This window comes from Coffea arabica, chromosome 1e, assembly GCF_036785885.1.
Source record: "Coffea arabica cultivar ET-39 chromosome 1e, Coffea Arabica ET-39 HiFi, whole genome shotgun sequence".
In the NCBI taxonomy this organism is placed as follows: domain Eukaryota; kingdom Viridiplantae; phylum Streptophyta; class Magnoliopsida; order Gentianales; family Rubiaceae; genus Coffea; species Coffea arabica.
In genome coordinates, this window is record NC_092311.1 from 51008625 (window position 1) to 51027879 (window position 19255).

Genomic DNA, 19255 nt, shown 5'->3' on the forward strand with positions numbered 1-19255 from the left:
CTGAGAAGGCTGGGACTGAGGTTGATGTGTTGGCTGCTGCTGAGTTTTTTGCTGATTTCTTTGTCCCTGATTCTTGCTTACCTACATATTAAAGAAAGCATTTCAGATCACAAAAAAAGGTCACAAACAGGCTGAAAGTTATAATGAAGTGCAAACGCACACGTTGTCTTTTTGTTGGTGCTTCGTGCTGCTGCTGATTACATGGTTGTCCAGTAGGTGGTGGTTGTTGAGAAGGTTGCTGTTCAGTAGATGATTTAGGAGGATTCTTGCAAGTTTTAGCATTATGTCCAATCCCTCCACACTTTCTACAGTGGATTACAACCCTCTTTCGCAACCTTTTGCCATGATCTTTTCCTTCTATAACATCTCTCTTTCTAGCTTTCTTTGGCCTACCAGGTTGAGAGACACTTGCTGGTGGGTCCAACTCCAGCATGTCTGACTATGGCCACTGAATATCTCCATTAATAGGCTGCAACACATTATCATAGATGGTAAAAAACACCTCCCTATGATAGCAATTAGCCAACATTTTGTAGGGATCCTTTTTAGCTCTATGTAGAGCATCAATTGCATGGGAACATGGAATGCCACTCAAGACTCACAAATTGCAGGTGCACTCATTTTTGTCAAGGTCAACAGCAAATTGGGCTCCCCGTGGCCCTTTTGCTTGATAACCTGAGCCTGAATTCCATGTTATTTCCCATTGTGCTGCACTTTTGACCCTTTCTTCCACAATTTCTCTAATGAGTGGTCCACCATCTAACTTGTATTTTTCCATTGCTGCCCTTCTCTTTTGGATCCTTTCCATCAGGTATTCCCTAATAGCCTCCATCATGGAAATAATAGGCTGGTCCCTAACCTCTAAAATATGGGCATTAAATAATTCACACAGGTTATTAACCAACATATCACACTGTGTATGTTTGGAAAAAAAGGTCTTACACCAATGTCGAGGGTGTGGTCCCTTCTTCACCCATGCATGTGCTTCTTTGTCATAGGTTTCAAGGTCATCCAAGGCTTGGTTGAAATGTTCAACTGTTGTGGTGCTTGCTATATGCCACAATCGATCCTTTAAACCTAATCCTGGATGTTTATTCTTGAAATTCCTATACATGTGTTGAACACAGTATCTGTGTTCAGAATTTGGTAGAACCTCTGCGAGTGATCTGTCCAGTCCCTACAAAAAATATCACAACAGGTATAAGTTAGATATCCAAGCCAAGTGGTGAGTTTGAGGGCAACAAGTATGCTATATTAAAAGTTCAGGGGCTTGTTTTTACCTACATTAAAAGTTAAGGGGCTTAAATTCTGCTATACAAAGTTAAGGGGCTTATTTTTACCATTGAATAAAAGTTTTAGAGCTCTCATTAAGCTTTTACCTTCTGCTGGTCAGACATGAAAGTATAATGTCCCTGGTTCTGTATTTCCAGGTCGCCACTCAAGAGGGTTAGGAACCATCTCCATTGTTCCGTGGCCTCCTTTTCAACAGCTGCCCATGCAACTGGCCAAAAGCCATTGTTAGGATCCACTGCAATAGCTGTCAACAGCTGGCCTGGGTATCTACCTTTAATATGACATCCATCCAAACACAAAATAGGTCTGCACCCATCTTTAAAGCCTTTCTTCAGTGGGCCAAGGCAGCAGTACATCCTCATGAACCTTGGATTACATCCAGGTTCTCTAAATGGAGTGAACATAACCTCCATTGTACTGCCAGGATGAGTCCTTTTAATTTCTTCACAATATTGTCATATTTTCTTGTATTGTGACTCAGCTGACCCCTTGATCTTCTCTATAGCTAGTGTCTTGGCCTTAGCTGCAACATGCTTAGATACTTCTGCCTGGTAGTCTTCATGGACTGTTTGCCTTAACTCTCTTGTTGGCAGATTGTTATTTGATCTTATCCTCTCTACATACCTGTCAGACAGCCACTTGGCTGTAATATTCTTATTTTTCCATGCATGGCTGCATGTTTCATGGACATCATGCAGAATCTTTACTACCAAGTCCTTTGTGCCCAGAGCCTTTTCTATTGAAGCAAATACAAACCATTTACATGGTTCCCTACACTTGGCCCTCACCCTGGTGGGCTCATTTTTACTGGTCCAAACAGGTTTACCCATCCTAATCCCATACTCAGTCACAACAGATTTGAATTGTGCTCTTGACTCAAACTTCATCCCAATCTCGAATTTGGGATCCCTGAGGAATTTCTCTAGGACAAAGTCTTTGTATCTCCCTTTGAATTCATCATATGATGAGTCATTGTCATTGCTCAGGTGATCAGGGATGTAATCTTGTTTAAGTGAATCTATATCTTCTGGTCCCTGGCTAGTTTGTTCTGCTGATCTGGTTCTCTTTCTCCTAACTTGTTTCTTTCTCGCACCTTGCTGTTGCGTTTCCAGGTCAGTTTCTGTTTGCCTTCCACAAACATTCTCCTGTTCTGAACATTGCGTCTGGTCAGTTGTTTCATCTCTCTGCTGTTGCTGTGAAGTTTCACCACAGCCATCAGTATTCGAATTCAAAATGTGCAGCATAATCTCTTCACCACCATAGTCATTGGCACCACTAAATCTATCATTTTCTTCCTCTACTTGGGATTCAGATTCATCATCTATGTTTTCACCCTCTGCTTCATGTTCACCTTGCTGTTCACCACCATAGTCAGCTTCATGTTCACCCTCTACTTCATGTTCACCTTCGTGTTCACCACCACCATAGTCAGCTTCATGTTCACCATTTTCTGTCCCAACATTACTAGCTGCATGAGTGCTTTTTGCTGTTTTTTCACCCCCTACCTTTTCAACCGTATCTACACCTTCTACTGCCCTAACATTACTATCCCTTTGACTATTTTTTGCTCTTTTTTCACCCCCTACATTCCCAACCATACAATCCCTTCTACTACTCTTCTCAGTACCTACATATCTAGTTATGCATTCTTCCTCATCTACTTCCTCTATGACAACTCCAGTTTTCTTTTTCCCCTTGTCTGGTGACTCTATTATTACAGTATTTTTCAGTTCTTCAATTTCTGGGTCTGTCAGATGATGGCAATACACTTCCATCACCTTGAATTTATATGCCCAGTCACAGAATGTCCTAACATGGGTATCAGTAGACAATTCTCTCAAACCAGTCCTCATGTCTGCAACTGGTTCAAGGTAATAGTATAAAATGGTTGCATTACGATGACCAACTTTTCCAACCATTTTATTCAACTCATGGATTGACATACGTTCAGCATCACACATATCTATGTAGGCCACTTCTCCATTCTCATAACTGACATAATTTCTCCAATTTATTCTTCCCCCATGGTGTAATCTTATGCTAAATATTTCACATTCTGAATCTGCATATCAATATGAATATATTGTTTCAATACAAGTTGGGCTACAACAAATGCAGATAAATATACTATTCAAATTCAAATATAATTAATTAAAATTTCAATTTCTTTTTCACATGCTTTTTAAAAAAGTAACCCTAATGTAATGCTTAAATCGAAGTTAAACAATAAAAAAGTTCCAACTTTTAATGAAATGCTAATTATTCGTAAATTCCTACACTTTTTGAACAACTAAACAACAAACTTAGGTGCCCACCACCATACCCCCACATCTAGGACCACTGGCACGTCACTTTCAGTAACCCCCACCACCAAAATTTTACTCTCTTCACCCATCTGACCACTAAATATGCTATCTATTTCACATTTAAAGGTTCGAACGAATATACATACCATAAGCGAGGACAGGATCAAAATATTCATTTTCCGGCCTGATTTGCCACCCCTCCATTGTTGCTTCAATGTCAATGATACCCAAACCCGACAAGTAGGAATTAACTCTCTTGCTCTTCTCCCTCCGCAAAGATCCTCAAGAGAAGATGAAAATGGGTAAGGCTGTTGCTGTGAAGTTTCGACTAGCAGTTGGGTTGGGTTAGGAAAATGGAGGGAATGTGGAGGAGTTGTGCCATTTTTGTTTAGAATATGCGGACAAAAATGCCCTTTGAAGAAGCACACTTGCATTCGTGTGAATTGGTCCTCCGGTTGCAAAACCGGAGAAACTGGATAAAAGGGCCACGATTTCCCACTTTTACAAGTTCAAGGGCTTAAAGTCATCAAAAAATAGATGAGGGGCTTAATTTTACCTATACAAAGAGTTAAAGGGCCAATTAGATAATTTGTCCTACTGTAAATTATGTACCGCAGAAAAGGGATCCCTACTGGCATACTCATCTACCCGTCCGTTCATGCGTCCGCCAATCTATACGCCAAGCATTTTTTGCCAAGTAGAATTACATCCAAGAGTTCCCCAAAGCTCATTCTTATGCATTTTCCTTCAGTTATAAACTGGTTTTCATTCTTGATGATCGTCATCTTGCATTAATACGCGGAAAGCTCACAGTTAAAAGAGCTTAGCATTCTTCATGTCACTCATATTACAAACAAAATGCTGTTCTCCATATGCACAACGCACATCCATAAACCTGGCTATCATTCGATGCTTAGAAGCAAGAATCTCAGTTCTACAGTGTTAAGCACCTATACAACAGAATACAACAAATACCATCATGTTGTATTAGAGGCACATAAGATGGTGCATAACTTGCAGCGTCTACAAGACTGTCAAATATGTCCTGTTCGACTCTATCCAACCTACTAGGCACATATACTTGGAGATACAAGTTACTCCTCTTTTTTTTTTTTTGGGGCCGCCGGGGGTGGTAGAAGTCAGACATACAAGTGCAACTACACGCAAAATTCAGCTCCACTTGAAGCAATGAGCCAGTGAAATGAAGCAAGAACTTTTCAAGGCCAACCTTCAATGCAAGCATCAAGTTTTCAAATCTGCTGATTAAAATAGCAAATGAAAGCGTCCCTCTCCCCATATTCATATTCATGTACAACACCGATCCACAGCATATGGTTTGGGATCAACCTTCCCAGGATTGCCCAACACCATATCAACAATCATTTCAGCAGTCCCTAGAGCCTGAAAAGAAGTATTGGACAGAGACAAGGTCATGTGTTATAACAGTAAAAGAAAGTAAAACAAAAAGAAAAAGATGGAAAGTAGCTTCAGCTGCATCCGACATAGCCCGAATTTACAGGATCCACAAGCCATATTCATATGTTATACTAGATTGTGCTTTTATGCATCACACCAGAAGGAGAGAAGTTGAAAATTACCAATGTTAGTCCTTCACCTTCATGCCCTGCAGCAATATAGAAGTTTGACCATCCAGGAACAGGTCCAATCACTGGTTTCCCATCAGGCACTAGAACACATGATTGATTAGTCCATAATAAAACTCATCTTTCAGTGGGATTCTAATTGTACACATTTACAATAATAAGAATTCTATATTATTTTTTTCTTTGGTACTTACTGTAAGGTCTTAGTCCAACTCTCACTGCTCTATTTTTCTTCAACTCATCCAGAGATTTTTCTGTCAATGCAGGAAAGAACTCTGCAGCCCTCTGCCAAATGCGGTTGATGATGGACTCATCTACGTCCACATTGAACCCTAAAAGCTGCCGGCTGCTTCCTGGGACAACACAAGAGGCAGGGATGTTGTTATATATTTTGGTTGACTTTGGGATGTTCTCTTACTATCAATCAGAATATGCAGCTTTTAAGTATAATCTTTTGGGTGCACCATCAGTAGCATCAATAAACTTACTTTACCTGTAACAAAGACACTCAAAGGAATTCAATGCTCCCATGCAGATGGGCACAGACAGATACAGAGAGAAGGAATCAAGAAGTAGAATGAAGTTGAAGTTGAAAGTACCGAGAATTAGGTTTCCTGAGGTATCCATAGTGGCTGTCATTGAGACAGATGTAGCCTGGGCATCATAGAGGGGTCTTTTATGAGAAGCAGTGGATGGCAGAGATGCAGATTGGTGATTAACATATCCGGCCTCCATGAGACCATGATTTAGTTTGAAGGAATTAAAATTCTCAACCACAAGCAGGTGGCCCTGTCAAACACATTAGAAAGATGTTTGACTTCACAACAGATTCTGGAGGAAAGAAAAAAAAAGAAGCACCAGTACTGCTACATTATATAATCAACTTTGCTAGCAAAATTTGAATTTGCTTTGAAGATCATTCACTGAAAATCTAGTTAATGCACATCTACCACCACTGCTCTTACATTGTGCCTAATTCTACAGCAGAACCTACTTTTAATCACTCAGTTTCCAAGGTTTTAAATCTGCATCACATATCTTATTCTGACCTTTCGAGGCTTTACGGGGATATCCAATTTAATGTTTGTACTCTTAATCAACTCATGCATCAGAGTTCCAGTCCAACAACCAGCTGCCATAACAACAGCCTTCTTGCTGAAAATTGTATTCTTCGAAGTCTGAACAGCATCAACCTCTCCACTGCTGCCAGATCTGTTCAAGTTCCGGTTAACTAAAAACTCATCAGTTAAATCTGGGAGAAAGTTCTGCAAAATAGAGAGTACTCTACCAACAAACCTCAACAAATAGGTTGCAGGCTCATGATAAAATTCAGCATATCTCCCTTCAGTGGCAAAATGCCTGTTCTCCTACGCGTAAAACATTAAGTACACAATAAATCCAATGAAGCTGTCTAACCCAAAATAAAAAGGGGGGAAAAACAGAAGCACTGAGTGTGAGAGAAAAAAAGAACCTTCTCAAGGAATGCAACTGCACATCGAGCATCTAATTGGCAGTCATCAGGTAAATAAGCCGCCGTACCTTCCTTTCCGAGCACAAGCGCAGGTTCTTTCAACAGCAAATCTTGGTTGGACAAGAACACTGCCTCCAACCCAGCATCACATAGTTGCTTCACCTTCGCCTTCAACAAGGTAGATTCCTCCTTCGTTTTACCAACCAATAAACTTCCTATCAAACATCAGCAATGTTCTATAGATAATTAGCACTTGAGGATAATTCAAAGAAGCAATATATTTGTTAATGCATAACAAGTTTTTCTTATCCTCCTTTATATTTCATGAAAACTGGTTCATGCATGAGTGAAGACAGGTAATGTTCCCTCTAAGTGTCCAATTCACAAACAATATGATCCAATTAGATTTATGTGCTATGCCACATACGAGGAATGAGCCAAGTGAGCACAGAGAAGCTTCACCTTAGAAATCCAGAAATTAGGGTTGAGTGCAACTAATGCTCACTAAATATAACAACTTATTAGATAGGAGAAATGACCCAAGCGAGCACTAATAAGCTTCACCATAGTAACTCATTAATTTAGAGTTGAACCCTACTAATTCTCATTGGATGGGGCATGCCGGCTAAATGCAGCACATCATTCGATTCAGTTGACGATTCAAAAAGCTAATCAATTCCACCATCCATAACAAACATTGTTATACCACCTTTCAACTTTTACGCCTATTATGACGTCAGTGTATTCAGTAATCTCGGAAAAATACAGTAGAAATGGGCAAAAGAGTGAAATCGAGCACAATTAACTTAAAGCAGAAACATTAAAATGTCATAGAAAACACAAAAACAGAAAAGACTTTATAAAGAAAAATGCCTGCAGGCCACCATTGTGGAGTCATTTCCAATGGGGAAGGGAAGGATGGGAGTTAAAATTAGTACCAGTCTTCATCCATCCAAGAATCTGCAAAGGATTCAAGCCCTGATGTTGCAAGCTCTCAGCCAGAATAACCCACAATTGATGGCTTCTAGATGCTAGCTCCCATTTTTCAGCTCCAGGTGTCTTGTTTATCCTCCATATGTACCCCTGCCCTAGAACCACCCTCAACGTTAACATCACCAAAGAGACTGCTAGCTACAACCAATCATCAAGCCGCACCGGAAATAGATACACGACACATGCTCTATCATCTTATCTTAAGGAAAAAAAAAGAGGTGTACCAGCTCCAGTGGCACCAGCACAAGGGACGGCAGCATCAAGTATGGCGACGGAGAGATCCGAAAAGAGGAGGAACTGTCGGGCGATGGTCAACCCGATGATTCCGGCGCCAATGATGACGACGTCGAAGGAAAGGGAGGATTGGGACTTAATAGTTTCCCGGTTGGGCGCATTGGTAGCATGGAGCGGAACTTGGGACAGAAATCTACGAGTCCTTCTATTAGCTGAAGCTGAAGTAGACAGAGGTATATTATTCAGCGGCTGGTCCGGGTGACCATAAAAACCTGAATTCGAAGCTAAACGACAAGGGCCATCAAATGTTAGATTTAGAAGACTCGAAACGGAGTTTGAGGCGATTCTTAGAGGCATCGAAGCCATGTGTTTGAAGGCAGCAGAGTGAAGACTGCTACTGATGGGAGTGAGGGAAGCGGAAAGGTATGATGCCGGCTGATGATGGAACATGGAAGGTTACGTACGTTATAAAATCAAAACCGAACTCTCAGCTGGCTGGACCTGGAGCTTTCAAAAGGGTCGCGGGAAATGATTGGTTATGCTGCTGGTGGGTTTGGGCTATTACATTTACGGGAGTGCTGCGAATTGAAACGGATTAGGGGATACCTTAGGATCAATTGCAAAATAACTAGGGTTAATCACATTTTATCCCCTTAAAGAATATCTCATTTCTCAGTTTACCCCCTAACCTTTAATTTTGCTCACTTAACCCCCTTTAGGACAAAATTGCCCTTGCATTATTTTGACTTTTCATTTACCTTATTTTCCTTTCTTTTATTTCATTTTCTCTTTCTTCTTTATTTAATTCTTCCTCTTTCCCACAAAAATCTTCACCTTAATGATTGAAATTAAAAAAGGGAAATTGCAGAGATTTATCTTCTCCTTAAATGATTAAAAAAATATTCAAATCATTTTCCTAAAATTCAATTTTTTTTAGCCTTTTAATTCTTTTAATTTTGGGTTTTCCTCTTTCCTTTCTAGTTTCTCATTTTATTCCCAAGAAAATATCTTAACATGAAATTGTAACCTGATTAATAATCATCAATTGAAATTTGTGACATGTGGCATCATACAAAAAATCAAAATTAGTTTTTGATGCCTTTTAAACCTTCACCAAAAAATATGCAATTTAAAACTCAAAACAAAAATTTTCGTTTAAATGGAATTTCTATTGGGAAGGATGAAAGAGAGAAGAAAGAGAAAAAGAAATAAAAGAAAGGAAAACAATTTCATCTTATGATATTTTCTTGAGAATAAAATGAGAAACTAGAAAGGAAAGAGGAAAATCCAAAATTAAAAGAATTGAAAGGCTAAAAAAATTTTATTTTAGGAAAGTGATTTGAATATTTTTTTTTAATTATTTAAGGAGAAGATAGATCTCTGCAATTCCTCTTTTTTAATTTCAATCAATAAGGTGAAGATTTTTGTGGGAAATAGGAAGAATTAAATAAAGAAGAAAGAGAAAAAGAAATAAAAGAAAAGAAAACAAGGTAAATGAAAAGTTAAAATAATGCAAGGGCAATTTTGTCCTGAAGGGGGTTAAGTGAGCAAAATTAAAGGTTAGGGGGTAAACTGAGAAATTGGGTATTCTTTAAGGGGATAAAATGTAATTAACCCAAATAACTATATCTGTTAGAACTATACACATGGAATTTATATCTACTAGTTGCACCACCTATCTACCTAATTACAAATTTATTTTTTACATAATAACATACATTCACGCTTGCTATTGCTAGTGAATAAAAACTTTATATATATATATATATATATATATATATATATATATATATATATATATATATATATATATAAAGATTAAGATGGGACAAGATATATTTATTAGAGTGAAATTTTCATGTCAAACTCGTAAAATTTTATAATTTATACGAAATTACAGTATGACTTGCCGTGAAAAAACATATTTATTATTTTACATTTTTTCGTGTTTGTTACATCTTTGATATTATTTTCTTCATCAAGCTATAAGATTAATGCTTCCACAAAATCAATATGGAGTTTGGAACATCATTTTCACTTTTACAACTAACTGGAAATGGATTGCTTTCCTACTTTTTCCTCCTCTTATCAATCAAAAATTGAGCTCAATTACATCTCCATTTTTTTTTCCTTTTCTAGTTTTAACCCTTTGTAAATATTTCTACATATTTACATACAGTATCAAAGTCATCATCTTACGGAGAAATATCACAAAGGGTTAAGAAGGAAAGAAGAATACAATGAGATGAAAGTGGCAACATCATATACCCCGATCCTTGAGCCCCTGACATTGCAAATATTCCGTACCCTGATATTCTTGTTGGCTAATCTCCACATTTACCACGCCCAAATAAAACAACTATCCAAAGCAATTTTCTTTTTGATTCGGTCAGCGTAAGCAGCAACATCAGAAATTGTTAGAAACCGGAAAAAAGAAAAAGAGAAAATTTACTGTGAAGTTGCTAGAACTACATGAAAGACAGGCTAGACAGCAAAATAAAGCAAAGTGGTAAGTTTTCCACAAAAGGGGTATCAAAACGGAGTCAGCATTTTCATTGCAGTTATTGTACCATTCTTGAACTTTTGAACGATTCTTTTCCCCGTATTTCCTTTTATTCTTTTTTCTTTCCTTCTTTGTCTTTTAGCGCAAGTCCTTCGTAGACAGCTATTTTGTGTGTAACTCATAATCGTAGGCCCTTAATCTGGGTAAAAAGCTGCTCGTATTTGATTCTTCTGACGCAGATTTGCTGCTGAGGGAGGAGTACAATGCATTGGTAAAGTCGGTTAGGATTGTCGTGTGGATGTGCAATTAATACATAGCCCCCCGAAATGCTTCAACAACAGAAGGGTACTAAGAGCAGCAGCAGCAGCTGCAGCAGCAAAACCATCAGAGGCACCAGCCAGCAGGGGCAAGCCCCAGATAGATACAAAGAAGTGTTCGAAAGGTTCAAGGACATGGCAGCTTTGGACCAGGCACTGGAGCGTCTAAGGGTCCTTGTTAAGAACAATGTATGGGACTATTGTATTGTCTGGAAATTGGGAGATGACCCTTCAAGGTTAAATGTAAAATTATCGAAATTCGTACTACAATTTTCACTCTTATCCTCGAGAAATTCCAGTTGCCCTCTAAGCTTTTTTCTGTTCTGCTTGAAAAGAAGCCTTCTTGCTTATCGATTTGTGGATCTTTTTATTGATTGCAGTTTCATTGAATGGAGAGGTTGCTGTTGCAGTGGTGGGAATTGGCTCGAGAATGTGAAAGAGGAAAGTGGCAAAGATCAGTATTTGTTTGCTCAATGCAGGGATGGACATTTTAAGCATCCAATAAGAACCAAGGCTTGTGAAAAACTCGCCAAATTTCCTTTATCAATACCACTGTACTCTGGGTATTTTTTGCAAAGATAAAAACTACTTCTTTCTCATTACTACCTGTTTAGAGCCTAAGATGAACCATTCTTCTAATATGTGGGAATCAAAGCAGGATTCATGGGGAAGTAGTAATGTCAAATCAAGCAAGGTGGCACGTGAATTCCAACAACACTTCTTCGGATGAAGCGTGAGTTTTTTTTTCCTTTTGGCCCTTTAATCTCTTTTCCTCTCTAATGATCGCGGTCTTTTGTTGTAAAAACTAAAAAGCCTGCAGCTCTCTAGGTCTTGCTCTTTAATCGTAGTCAAATGCAACAGAGGATATCACTTCTTTTCCAACATCACCATCATAAAGAATTTTTTTCCCGTTTACCTGGGTATGATTGATGAAAGACAACAGTCGCAATTGGTAAATTTGCTTTCAAGTCAGGGTATCATCTTGGGAGCAATTGGACTTCATGCTTGTGATCTAGACACTCCTTAACTTTTAGAATTCTAACTAAAACAAATTACAAGGCTAATAGGAATTTAAGCATAGTTGTGTCTGGCACCGCAGGATTGGAACCCAAGTTTTAGTACCAGTTGCGGGTGGTTTGATTGAACTCTTCAGCACAAACCTGGTAAAAGTTTATCTTGCTTACCATTTCTCAATAACAAACTGAATTCTTCTTTCTAATCTGCAAATTACGTTATTGTGATTCTGTAGGTACAGGAAAATCAACAGATAATTGATTTTATCTTGGCTCAGTACGTTCCTGTTGAACTGGAAACCATGGCTTCTCATCGGCGTACACAATTAAATGCCGCAGAACCACCGCACAAACCGTTTCTTGATGATTGCTTCAATAACTTGCCAGCATCTGTTTGCCACATGATACCTGTCCCTAATCTTCAGTATCCTACCTTTATACCCAATTCGAGCAATCATCCTAGCTTTGAAGGATCTTCCATCAGTTCCGATCTCCCAAAGGATTACCAACTGCTTAATGTATGTTCAGGTTCAGCATCTTGTTCCACTTCACCTGAAAAATCGAGTGGAAGACATCCAGGAAATTTGGATTCAAGAAGAATGAAAGATCCTAGTTGTGGTTTTGGAAGTGCTAAATGGGCTGCTGAGACAAATGAAAATCTGAGAGGCAGAAACAAGACAGAAAGAGACAATTACCACTCCAAGAACCTCATAACAGAGAGGAATAGAAGGCACAGGATAAACCATGGTCTCTTAACTCTTCGTTCATTAGTTCCCAATATTTCCAAGGTTCTGCGGTGCTATCCTTTAAACACCAAAAGCAAAGACTTTTTCCTGCTCTACATGTTTTCATAATGATCTTTTTGTTTTACTTAGATGGATAAAGCTTCAACGCTTGCGGATGCATATGATTACATACAAGAGTTGCAGAAAAGTGTGGAAGAGTATCAAGGTAAACTCCGAGATTTGGCTGAGCAGGAGGCCAACATGTACAGTTCAGAACAAGAGGTCCCAAAGCCGTGCAGAGAAATTCAAAGAACTGATTATCAACCAACAATTGAGCAAGGTGACAGCAGACGCCATTCCAGCACCAATGACAAAAAACAAGGGAAGGTGAGAAGGTCCCTTAACATTCAAAGTATAGATGTTGATATCTAAACAGCCAGACATTGTTGTATTTTTTTAGGAATCATAAAAGTTTGAGACTATCATCCCAAGTTTGCTTAAGTTTATCCCTTTCTGCAATTGTTTCGATGAGCGTAGGTGAAAATTGAAGTGAGCCAGATTGGCACAAGGGATTTCTTGGTGAAGATCATATGCACACAAAAAAGAGGTGGCTTTTTGAGGTTAATGCAGGCTATGGATTCTTTTGGACTTCAAGTGACTGATGCCAATGTCACAACTTCTAATGGCTTGGTCTTGAACGTTCTCAAAGCAGAGGTGATACTTTTTGAAATATTGCATCTGTTGCTAAGTTAACTGAATATTAATTTATCATTGGTGATCCAGCCAAACAATTTAACAAAGAAAGGACCCAATTAGTTCGTCCTTCATATCCTTTCATGAGATATATGGAACGGTAACATGTTTAATTTTATATTTTTTTTTCCCCTGAAAGGCTTTCAGCGAGGAAATCCAGCCGACGACTCTGAAGAATTCATTAATGGAGTTGTTTCTTCAAGATGGCCAAGGAAAAATACAGCTGGCCTGAGAATACAGGATACTGAAACTGAAATTTACAGAGCTTCACCATGCTTGTCCTTAATTATTTATGATGCATTACTTTTGTAGCTAAATAACTCCATATACAAGGTAAACTTAGCCAAAATATCAGCCCAAATAAGGGTATTGTAGAAACATTGTTAGTTTAAGGCAATGCTTGAAAATCAGAAGTATTAGCTGTTACTCCAGGTTAATACTTCCTCTAAATATCTGGACCAGTTCTGAAATTTTGTTCCTGCAACCCCACTGGTCAATGGTACATAAATCTTCTGCAAATTTACTTTATACTCTTGATTATGTGTACGAGAACTAACAAATTAATAGCTAAATTTGCGAGATGGGCCTATGATTCATACACAAGTGCAATATGAATATTGGGGAGTGGCTATGCCTGCATACGTATCTGTGCAAGCTAAAACCAGGAAATTCTATTATTCATTCGACATGCAGCCTTATCCATGTATTTTGTTGGTTGTTTCTACTAGCAGCAGGTAACTAAGCAAGTTATTATTGTTACACTAAGAAAAGCAAGGAAGAAAAGGAGCATCACAGACTATGGGCATATTTCATAAAAGAATACATTTCCGGTGTCCTAACCATTGTTCTACCAGTCTTTGTGCCCCCTTGTATCTCTCGTCTCTGACTGTGAGGGGACCATCAATACAAGCTAACCTCATTCTGACCTCGTTGAAGGCAAACTTGGAGTAGCCTAAAACATTCTAATGCACTATTCTTTAGTTTCCCTTCCCTCCTCACATGTTATCGATCAGTCTAAGCTTCAAATTTTCCTCCCATCCAACCACCGAGTATAAAATTCCAGAGCTTCACGTGGCTTGTACTCTGCGACGGTATGTCCAGAACCCTGCATCATCATGAAGAACTAAATAATCTTTTCGTAGAAGACTCAAACACATGAAGAAATATATTCTTTTAGAGACTGATTTAGCGAGTCCAGCAACAATCAGGGCCGAAAAGCTTTTGCTTGTACTAACCTTGATGGTGATAAAAGTGAGATTATAGTCATAACCCTGTAAGAATCTGCAGAGTTCAAAAGAGCAGTTACAGTGAGTTGCACATGGCAGCAGAAATGAAGATGGCAAATGTCTGCACTTTGACGATTGACAAATATAACCTTTATGCTAAAAATCAAAGAGAGTAATTTTCTAGTTACTTTGAATTCATTAAGAATCAATTTAATCAGCAAGAACATACCCAGCAACCTGATCATTCACAATCCAAGGCCTCCACTCGTCGACAATCTTATATCCAACTGATCTTGTCCATGCTTGACTCCCGGTAAATGGAACGCACATATCATGATCTCCGCTGCCACAACATAATTTCCATTAATCACTGATGCATTTGTAGACATGGTATGCACATTGATTCCAACATGATAAAAGCAGCATCACCATCATCACATTAAGTATATGAAACAAGCCTGAATTATTAGACCTCTTCTAGTCAAGACGGAGTCTTGCAACCATTCAAGCCCAGAATACCATGAGTTTCCAAGCAATTGAGAGAGAGAGAGAGACACGTAACACTTGTTAAGGATTCATTTCTACAAAAGAAATTTATGGATATTATTTGCAACTAATCACCGCTTACAAAATTTTTTCAATCCTGTGACACATCATATATAGATTTGTACACTGGAAGGTTAGAACCAAGTGTACATTGACATGCTTCAGGATTTGAGCTATTGTTACAGCATTAAGTAATGGCATTTGACCATGTATGCTGATAGCTAGTTGATCAAGCAAGGCTAAAGTACAACAATTATTCTTGAGAAGCTAAAAATACCAGCAACGATACTAGGAGACAGTACTCATGCTTTTATACCTGAATATAAGTGCTCGATACCCCTTGGAGGTTAGGTTCTTGTGATACTTGATCATGCTCCCAGCATCATGATGAAACTGAATTCTGCCTGTGCATAACTCCCAAGTGTCTACCACATTTACCTAAAGCAGCACAAGATCATAAATCTCTGCTTCAAAAGGCATGACGAAGGTAGACAAGAAATCTTACAGATTCAGCATGAATTGCTTGCCGAACTACTTCATTATTTAGCCATGCTGTAGCAACTTCATCGTTCTGCAGTTTCCATTTCAATATCAATCATGTCAATAACTCAAACAAGGCAGCTAGTTGAGGAACAAATGATGCAAGCACCTCAATATATAGGAATTAGAATTTAGGAAGGCTAATTAGGAAATTAAAGAATCAAATTTTGAAAAATGAAGGATGCTATATTCATTTAGAATCTGATAAGCTAGATTCAGGATATCATCCCTCCTCTCCCTCACCCCCAGCATCTCCTCATCCTCCCCCCAACCCCCAAAAACACACACACACAAACACACAAGATTTTGCATTTTTCATCCCTGAAAAGCGAAGGGCAATTGCCATGCCAACTGGTGCCACCATAATTACCTAGATTTACGCAAGTAAATAATCAAATTAGTAGGTTCTTGTCAAGGTTGGATGCCTTCTCTTGTTTATGCTTTTGCAGAAGATGATGGTGCAGGAAACAGATTGAGCTGGACAGTATATGTCCAGACCACCTCCTATTCTTTCAATACTTTCACTGAGTGGAAATTTTAAGCTGATGACTGTAATTGCAAGTCCTAAATATACCACATATTAATGTATCAGAGTTTGCAATTAGAACGACATAAAAGTTCGACCACCTCGCAATTATCGAAGCATTCAATATACCAAACTATCTGTTGGTCAAAAAAAAATTTTAATACACCTAACTCTCTGTTTATAATAGTTAGATGATTGAGAAATTAATAGGCCACGCCTGGAAGGAAGCAGAAAAAGTACTTTGCAAACATGAAGTAGTGGTGGTAAAATACTGAAATATCTAATCTTAGCGGGGTGTAATGTGTCACATTTTGAGATGATATGAATTTCCTGCCAATGTTTATCGGTCCAATAAAAAGCTGCAGCACAAAAAAAGTATAGAGGGAAATACTAGTAGTAAGATTCACTCACGGTGCATAGAACACTCGTGGTTTTGAGAAGCTGGGGCCAAGTTGGGACAAGTCCATCTCTCACTGGAGATCTGAGAGGCCATGCACGGCCAAACATTCTTGTTCTCACAGGAAGAGGCCTTTCAGTCTCACCTAACATCCTGAAGCTCACCGGCAACTTAGTATTGCCATTTATCATTTTAATCGTAGCTGGACCATGATAACATGGTTCCAGAATGTCATATATGTTTAATCCCTCAAGATCCTGATTAAAAAGAAGAATTAGAATCCTCAAAATAAATAAGTACAAACTCTTTATGCAAAATCATAGAAAGTAACTACCCTACTTCATCAACTTTTTCAAGCTTGCTTTCACAACTGTCACTTGCAGGGTTATAATAGTTTCCACGGCACTCAGATGTAACTTCCTGCATCAGTAGAAGAAAAAAGTTAATAAAAAAAATACAAAGGAAGACTAAGAAGGATATCATAAGAAAAGCAGAAATAGATTATCACAAACCAGATAATGATCTTTTTTTTATCTATTTCCACAGCCTGACATATTTAGTAGGAAAGAAAGATTTCTGCAAGAGTAGGGAATTAAAATGTGCAGTGCTGATACAATTATTTTTTTATTTTTATTTTTTAGCGGGAGAGTGATGGGATTTAAGAAGTGGGGAGGGGAAGGAGGATTTGAACCCAAGATCTCTAAATTCTGGGGCCTCAACTTTAGCCACTAGACAGGCCTTATCGGCACTATTATACTCATATATACCTTATATAGGTCATCTGAGATTAGGCCCATCCCATGCGCAAAAGGAACAAGAGCATTGCCATCAAACTCATCATCTGTAACTCCATTTCCCACCATATAACCCTGCAGGCCGTGCAATTAGTTTACGAAGAATAATAACAGTTTCTTAAGTACGGGGAATGTTGTACCTTAAAATTGAGAACAGGCTTTACACCTTCATCTATTCCTGAAGATTATAATGAATGAGCAAATTAGCCTTCATCCTTGAAATGTATGCAGTTCAGATATCATAAGATATACCTTTTGCAACTTCATAAGACAGAGTTGGCACATATACTCCAGCATATGACTCCCCAACAATATAAAATGGGTTAGAGAGGAACTCCGGATAGAGCTCAAACCACTGGCAATACAGCAACAACTTTTTAAAATATGAAAAATTTAGTGGACCAAAGAATAACTGTATAGCAACAATCGGATAAGACCAAAGAGTGAGTATTCAGTGTTGTCAGATAAAGGAATTATTTCAAGTTAATACCTTGAAAAGAAATGTGTGAGAATCAGAAGCAGTCTTTAGGTCTCCTGTTATATAATCAGATTCGTTCCCAGAGTAAGAAAATCCAACACCAGCAGGAGAGTCCAAATACACGATGTTGGAAACCTGATGAGTAAGACTGATCTTTGTTGATCTCAACTGATAACATGCAAGGAAATGCCTAAAATACTCTCTCTCTCTCTCTCTCTCTCTCTCTCTCTCTCTCTATATATATATATATATATATACATATATATATGTATATATGTATGTATGTGTGTGTGTGTGTGTATTCTTCCTTCTGGGAACAAGCATTATCATTTTTATTTGAGTCTTATGGAATTAAACACACTGAATTTCCTATATATGGAGATGTATGCTTCAGAGACATGAATCATAACCTTCGACCAGCTGTATGGATTGAGATGCAAGGTGGGCAGGCTATTGGGCGTCTTTCCTGCCTCAAAATTGAAGGGACCTGGAAGACAATTGAAAATTCTTTATATCAAGTCACGGACATAAGATAAAGATAATGTCATCTTCTCCCCTTTTTCCTTATGTTCGTCTCCTTATTCTTTTTTCTTTTCTTCAGATAGTTAAGATCATAAAAACCAAAAGTATGCAAGGAATATGCAGAACTAAATCGTTACATCACCCATATATACAGTGCCAATTTATGTCTCGTTATAATAGATAACCATTACATTCGAAAACTGCAGGGAAGTTCCATTAGCCATCATGGTTACAAACAGGGGAAAAGATAATATGAAAAATCTACACCCCTTTACTTCACCCGGTCAAGAAGCAGAATTAGAGAGCATAAGAATCAACGAATGGAAACAGAAATTAGACCGTAAAATATCATATATGCTTGCCTTCCAATAAAAGTATGTCAAGTTAGAAAAAGAAGTACCATATGAGCATTTTACAAGACATGGCTTATTTGCCAGTGTCAGAATTCAATTCAGTCTTCAATTAATTAACTATCAAAGTAAGTAATTAAGGCGTGCTAATCTCAACTCGAAGAAGATATAACAATTCAACCAATACCGTGTTCATAGACGAATCCATCAAAGCTCGAACAACCAGGACCACCATTGAGCCACAGAACTACTGGATCCTGTGACGGATTCCTCTCAGAAACAACAAAGTAATAATACAATTTTCTCCCACGACTCTCATCAACTGTCACATACCTATAAGGGAAAAAAAAACCCATTCGAGAAAACCAAGAACCAGCATAATCCCATCAAAGTATTTTCAAGAAACTTACTTTGATAGTTGCAATACAAGAGAAATGGTGAAAAAGAGTCGTACCCTGCATAGTGTTTAGAAGGTAGAGTGCCATTGAAACCAGGAATAGATGTTATGAGTGCACTTTCAGGCGCTGATTGTGTTCTCACAAAGCTAACCGCTACACAGATGAGCAGCAATGTGAAGCAGCGGAAGACGACAGCATTCCCAGCCATATTGATTTCAGGAGCTCGTGGTCTGGTGATCTCCGGGGCACCAGCAAATTGGGTGCTA

The 19255-nt window shown here is 38.4% G+C and overlaps 4 protein-coding genes across 4 annotated transcripts; 1 reads left to right on the top strand and 3 right to left on the bottom strand.

Annotated features, from left to right (window-relative positions):
* Positions 1-598: 598 nt before the first annotated feature.
* On the bottom strand, positions 599-1706 carry LOC140019837 (uncharacterized). The gene is made up of 2 exons (XM_072071546.1): positions 1380-1706; positions 599-1177 (listed from the first exon to the last, which is right to left on the bottom strand). Exons 1-2 carry the CDS (start codon positions 1704-1706, stop codon positions 599-601), a joined length of 906 nt encoding a protein of 301 aa, XP_071927647.1.
* Positions 1707-4485: 2779 nt separating this feature from the next.
* Positions 4486-8435, bottom strand: LOC113712991 (uncharacterized). Its single transcript, XM_027236683.2, has 9 exons — positions 7892-8435; positions 7613-7762; positions 6675-6889; positions 6500-6570; positions 6253-6415; positions 5803-5992; positions 5398-5556; positions 5198-5286; positions 4486-5000 (listed from the first exon to the last, which is right to left on the bottom strand). The coding sequence occupies exons 1-9, from the start codon at positions 8349-8351 to the stop codon at positions 4905-4907; spliced, it is 1593 nt and encodes a 530-aa protein (XP_027092484.1). The 5' UTR covers positions 8352-8435; the 3' UTR covers positions 4486-4904.
* A 2099-nt stretch (positions 8436-10534) lies between these two features.
* On the top strand, positions 10535-13666 carry LOC113713016 (transcription factor bHLH90-like). Its single transcript, XM_027236710.2, has 8 exons — positions 10535-10957; positions 11102-11284; positions 11380-11454; positions 11821-11884; positions 11971-12522; positions 12610-12846; positions 12997-13173; positions 13352-13666. The coding sequence occupies exons 1-8, from the start codon at positions 10731-10733 to the stop codon at positions 13442-13444; spliced, it is 1608 nt and encodes a 535-aa protein (XP_027092511.1). The 5' UTR covers positions 10535-10730; the 3' UTR covers positions 13445-13666.
* A 163-nt stretch (positions 13667-13829) lies between these two features.
* Positions 13830-19255, bottom strand: LOC113713025 (serine carboxypeptidase 1). Its single transcript, XM_027236723.2, has 14 exons — positions 19046-19255; positions 18779-18924; positions 18130-18206; positions 17732-17854; positions 17494-17596; positions 17382-17419; positions 17215-17316; positions 16787-16867; positions 16462-16704; positions 15490-15555; positions 15301-15422; positions 14668-14781; positions 14448-14493; positions 13830-14317 (listed from the first exon to the last, which is right to left on the bottom strand). The coding sequence occupies exons 1-14, from the start codon at positions 19195-19197 to the stop codon at positions 14234-14236; spliced, it is 1497 nt and encodes a 498-aa protein (XP_027092524.1). The 5' UTR covers positions 19198-19255; the 3' UTR covers positions 13830-14233.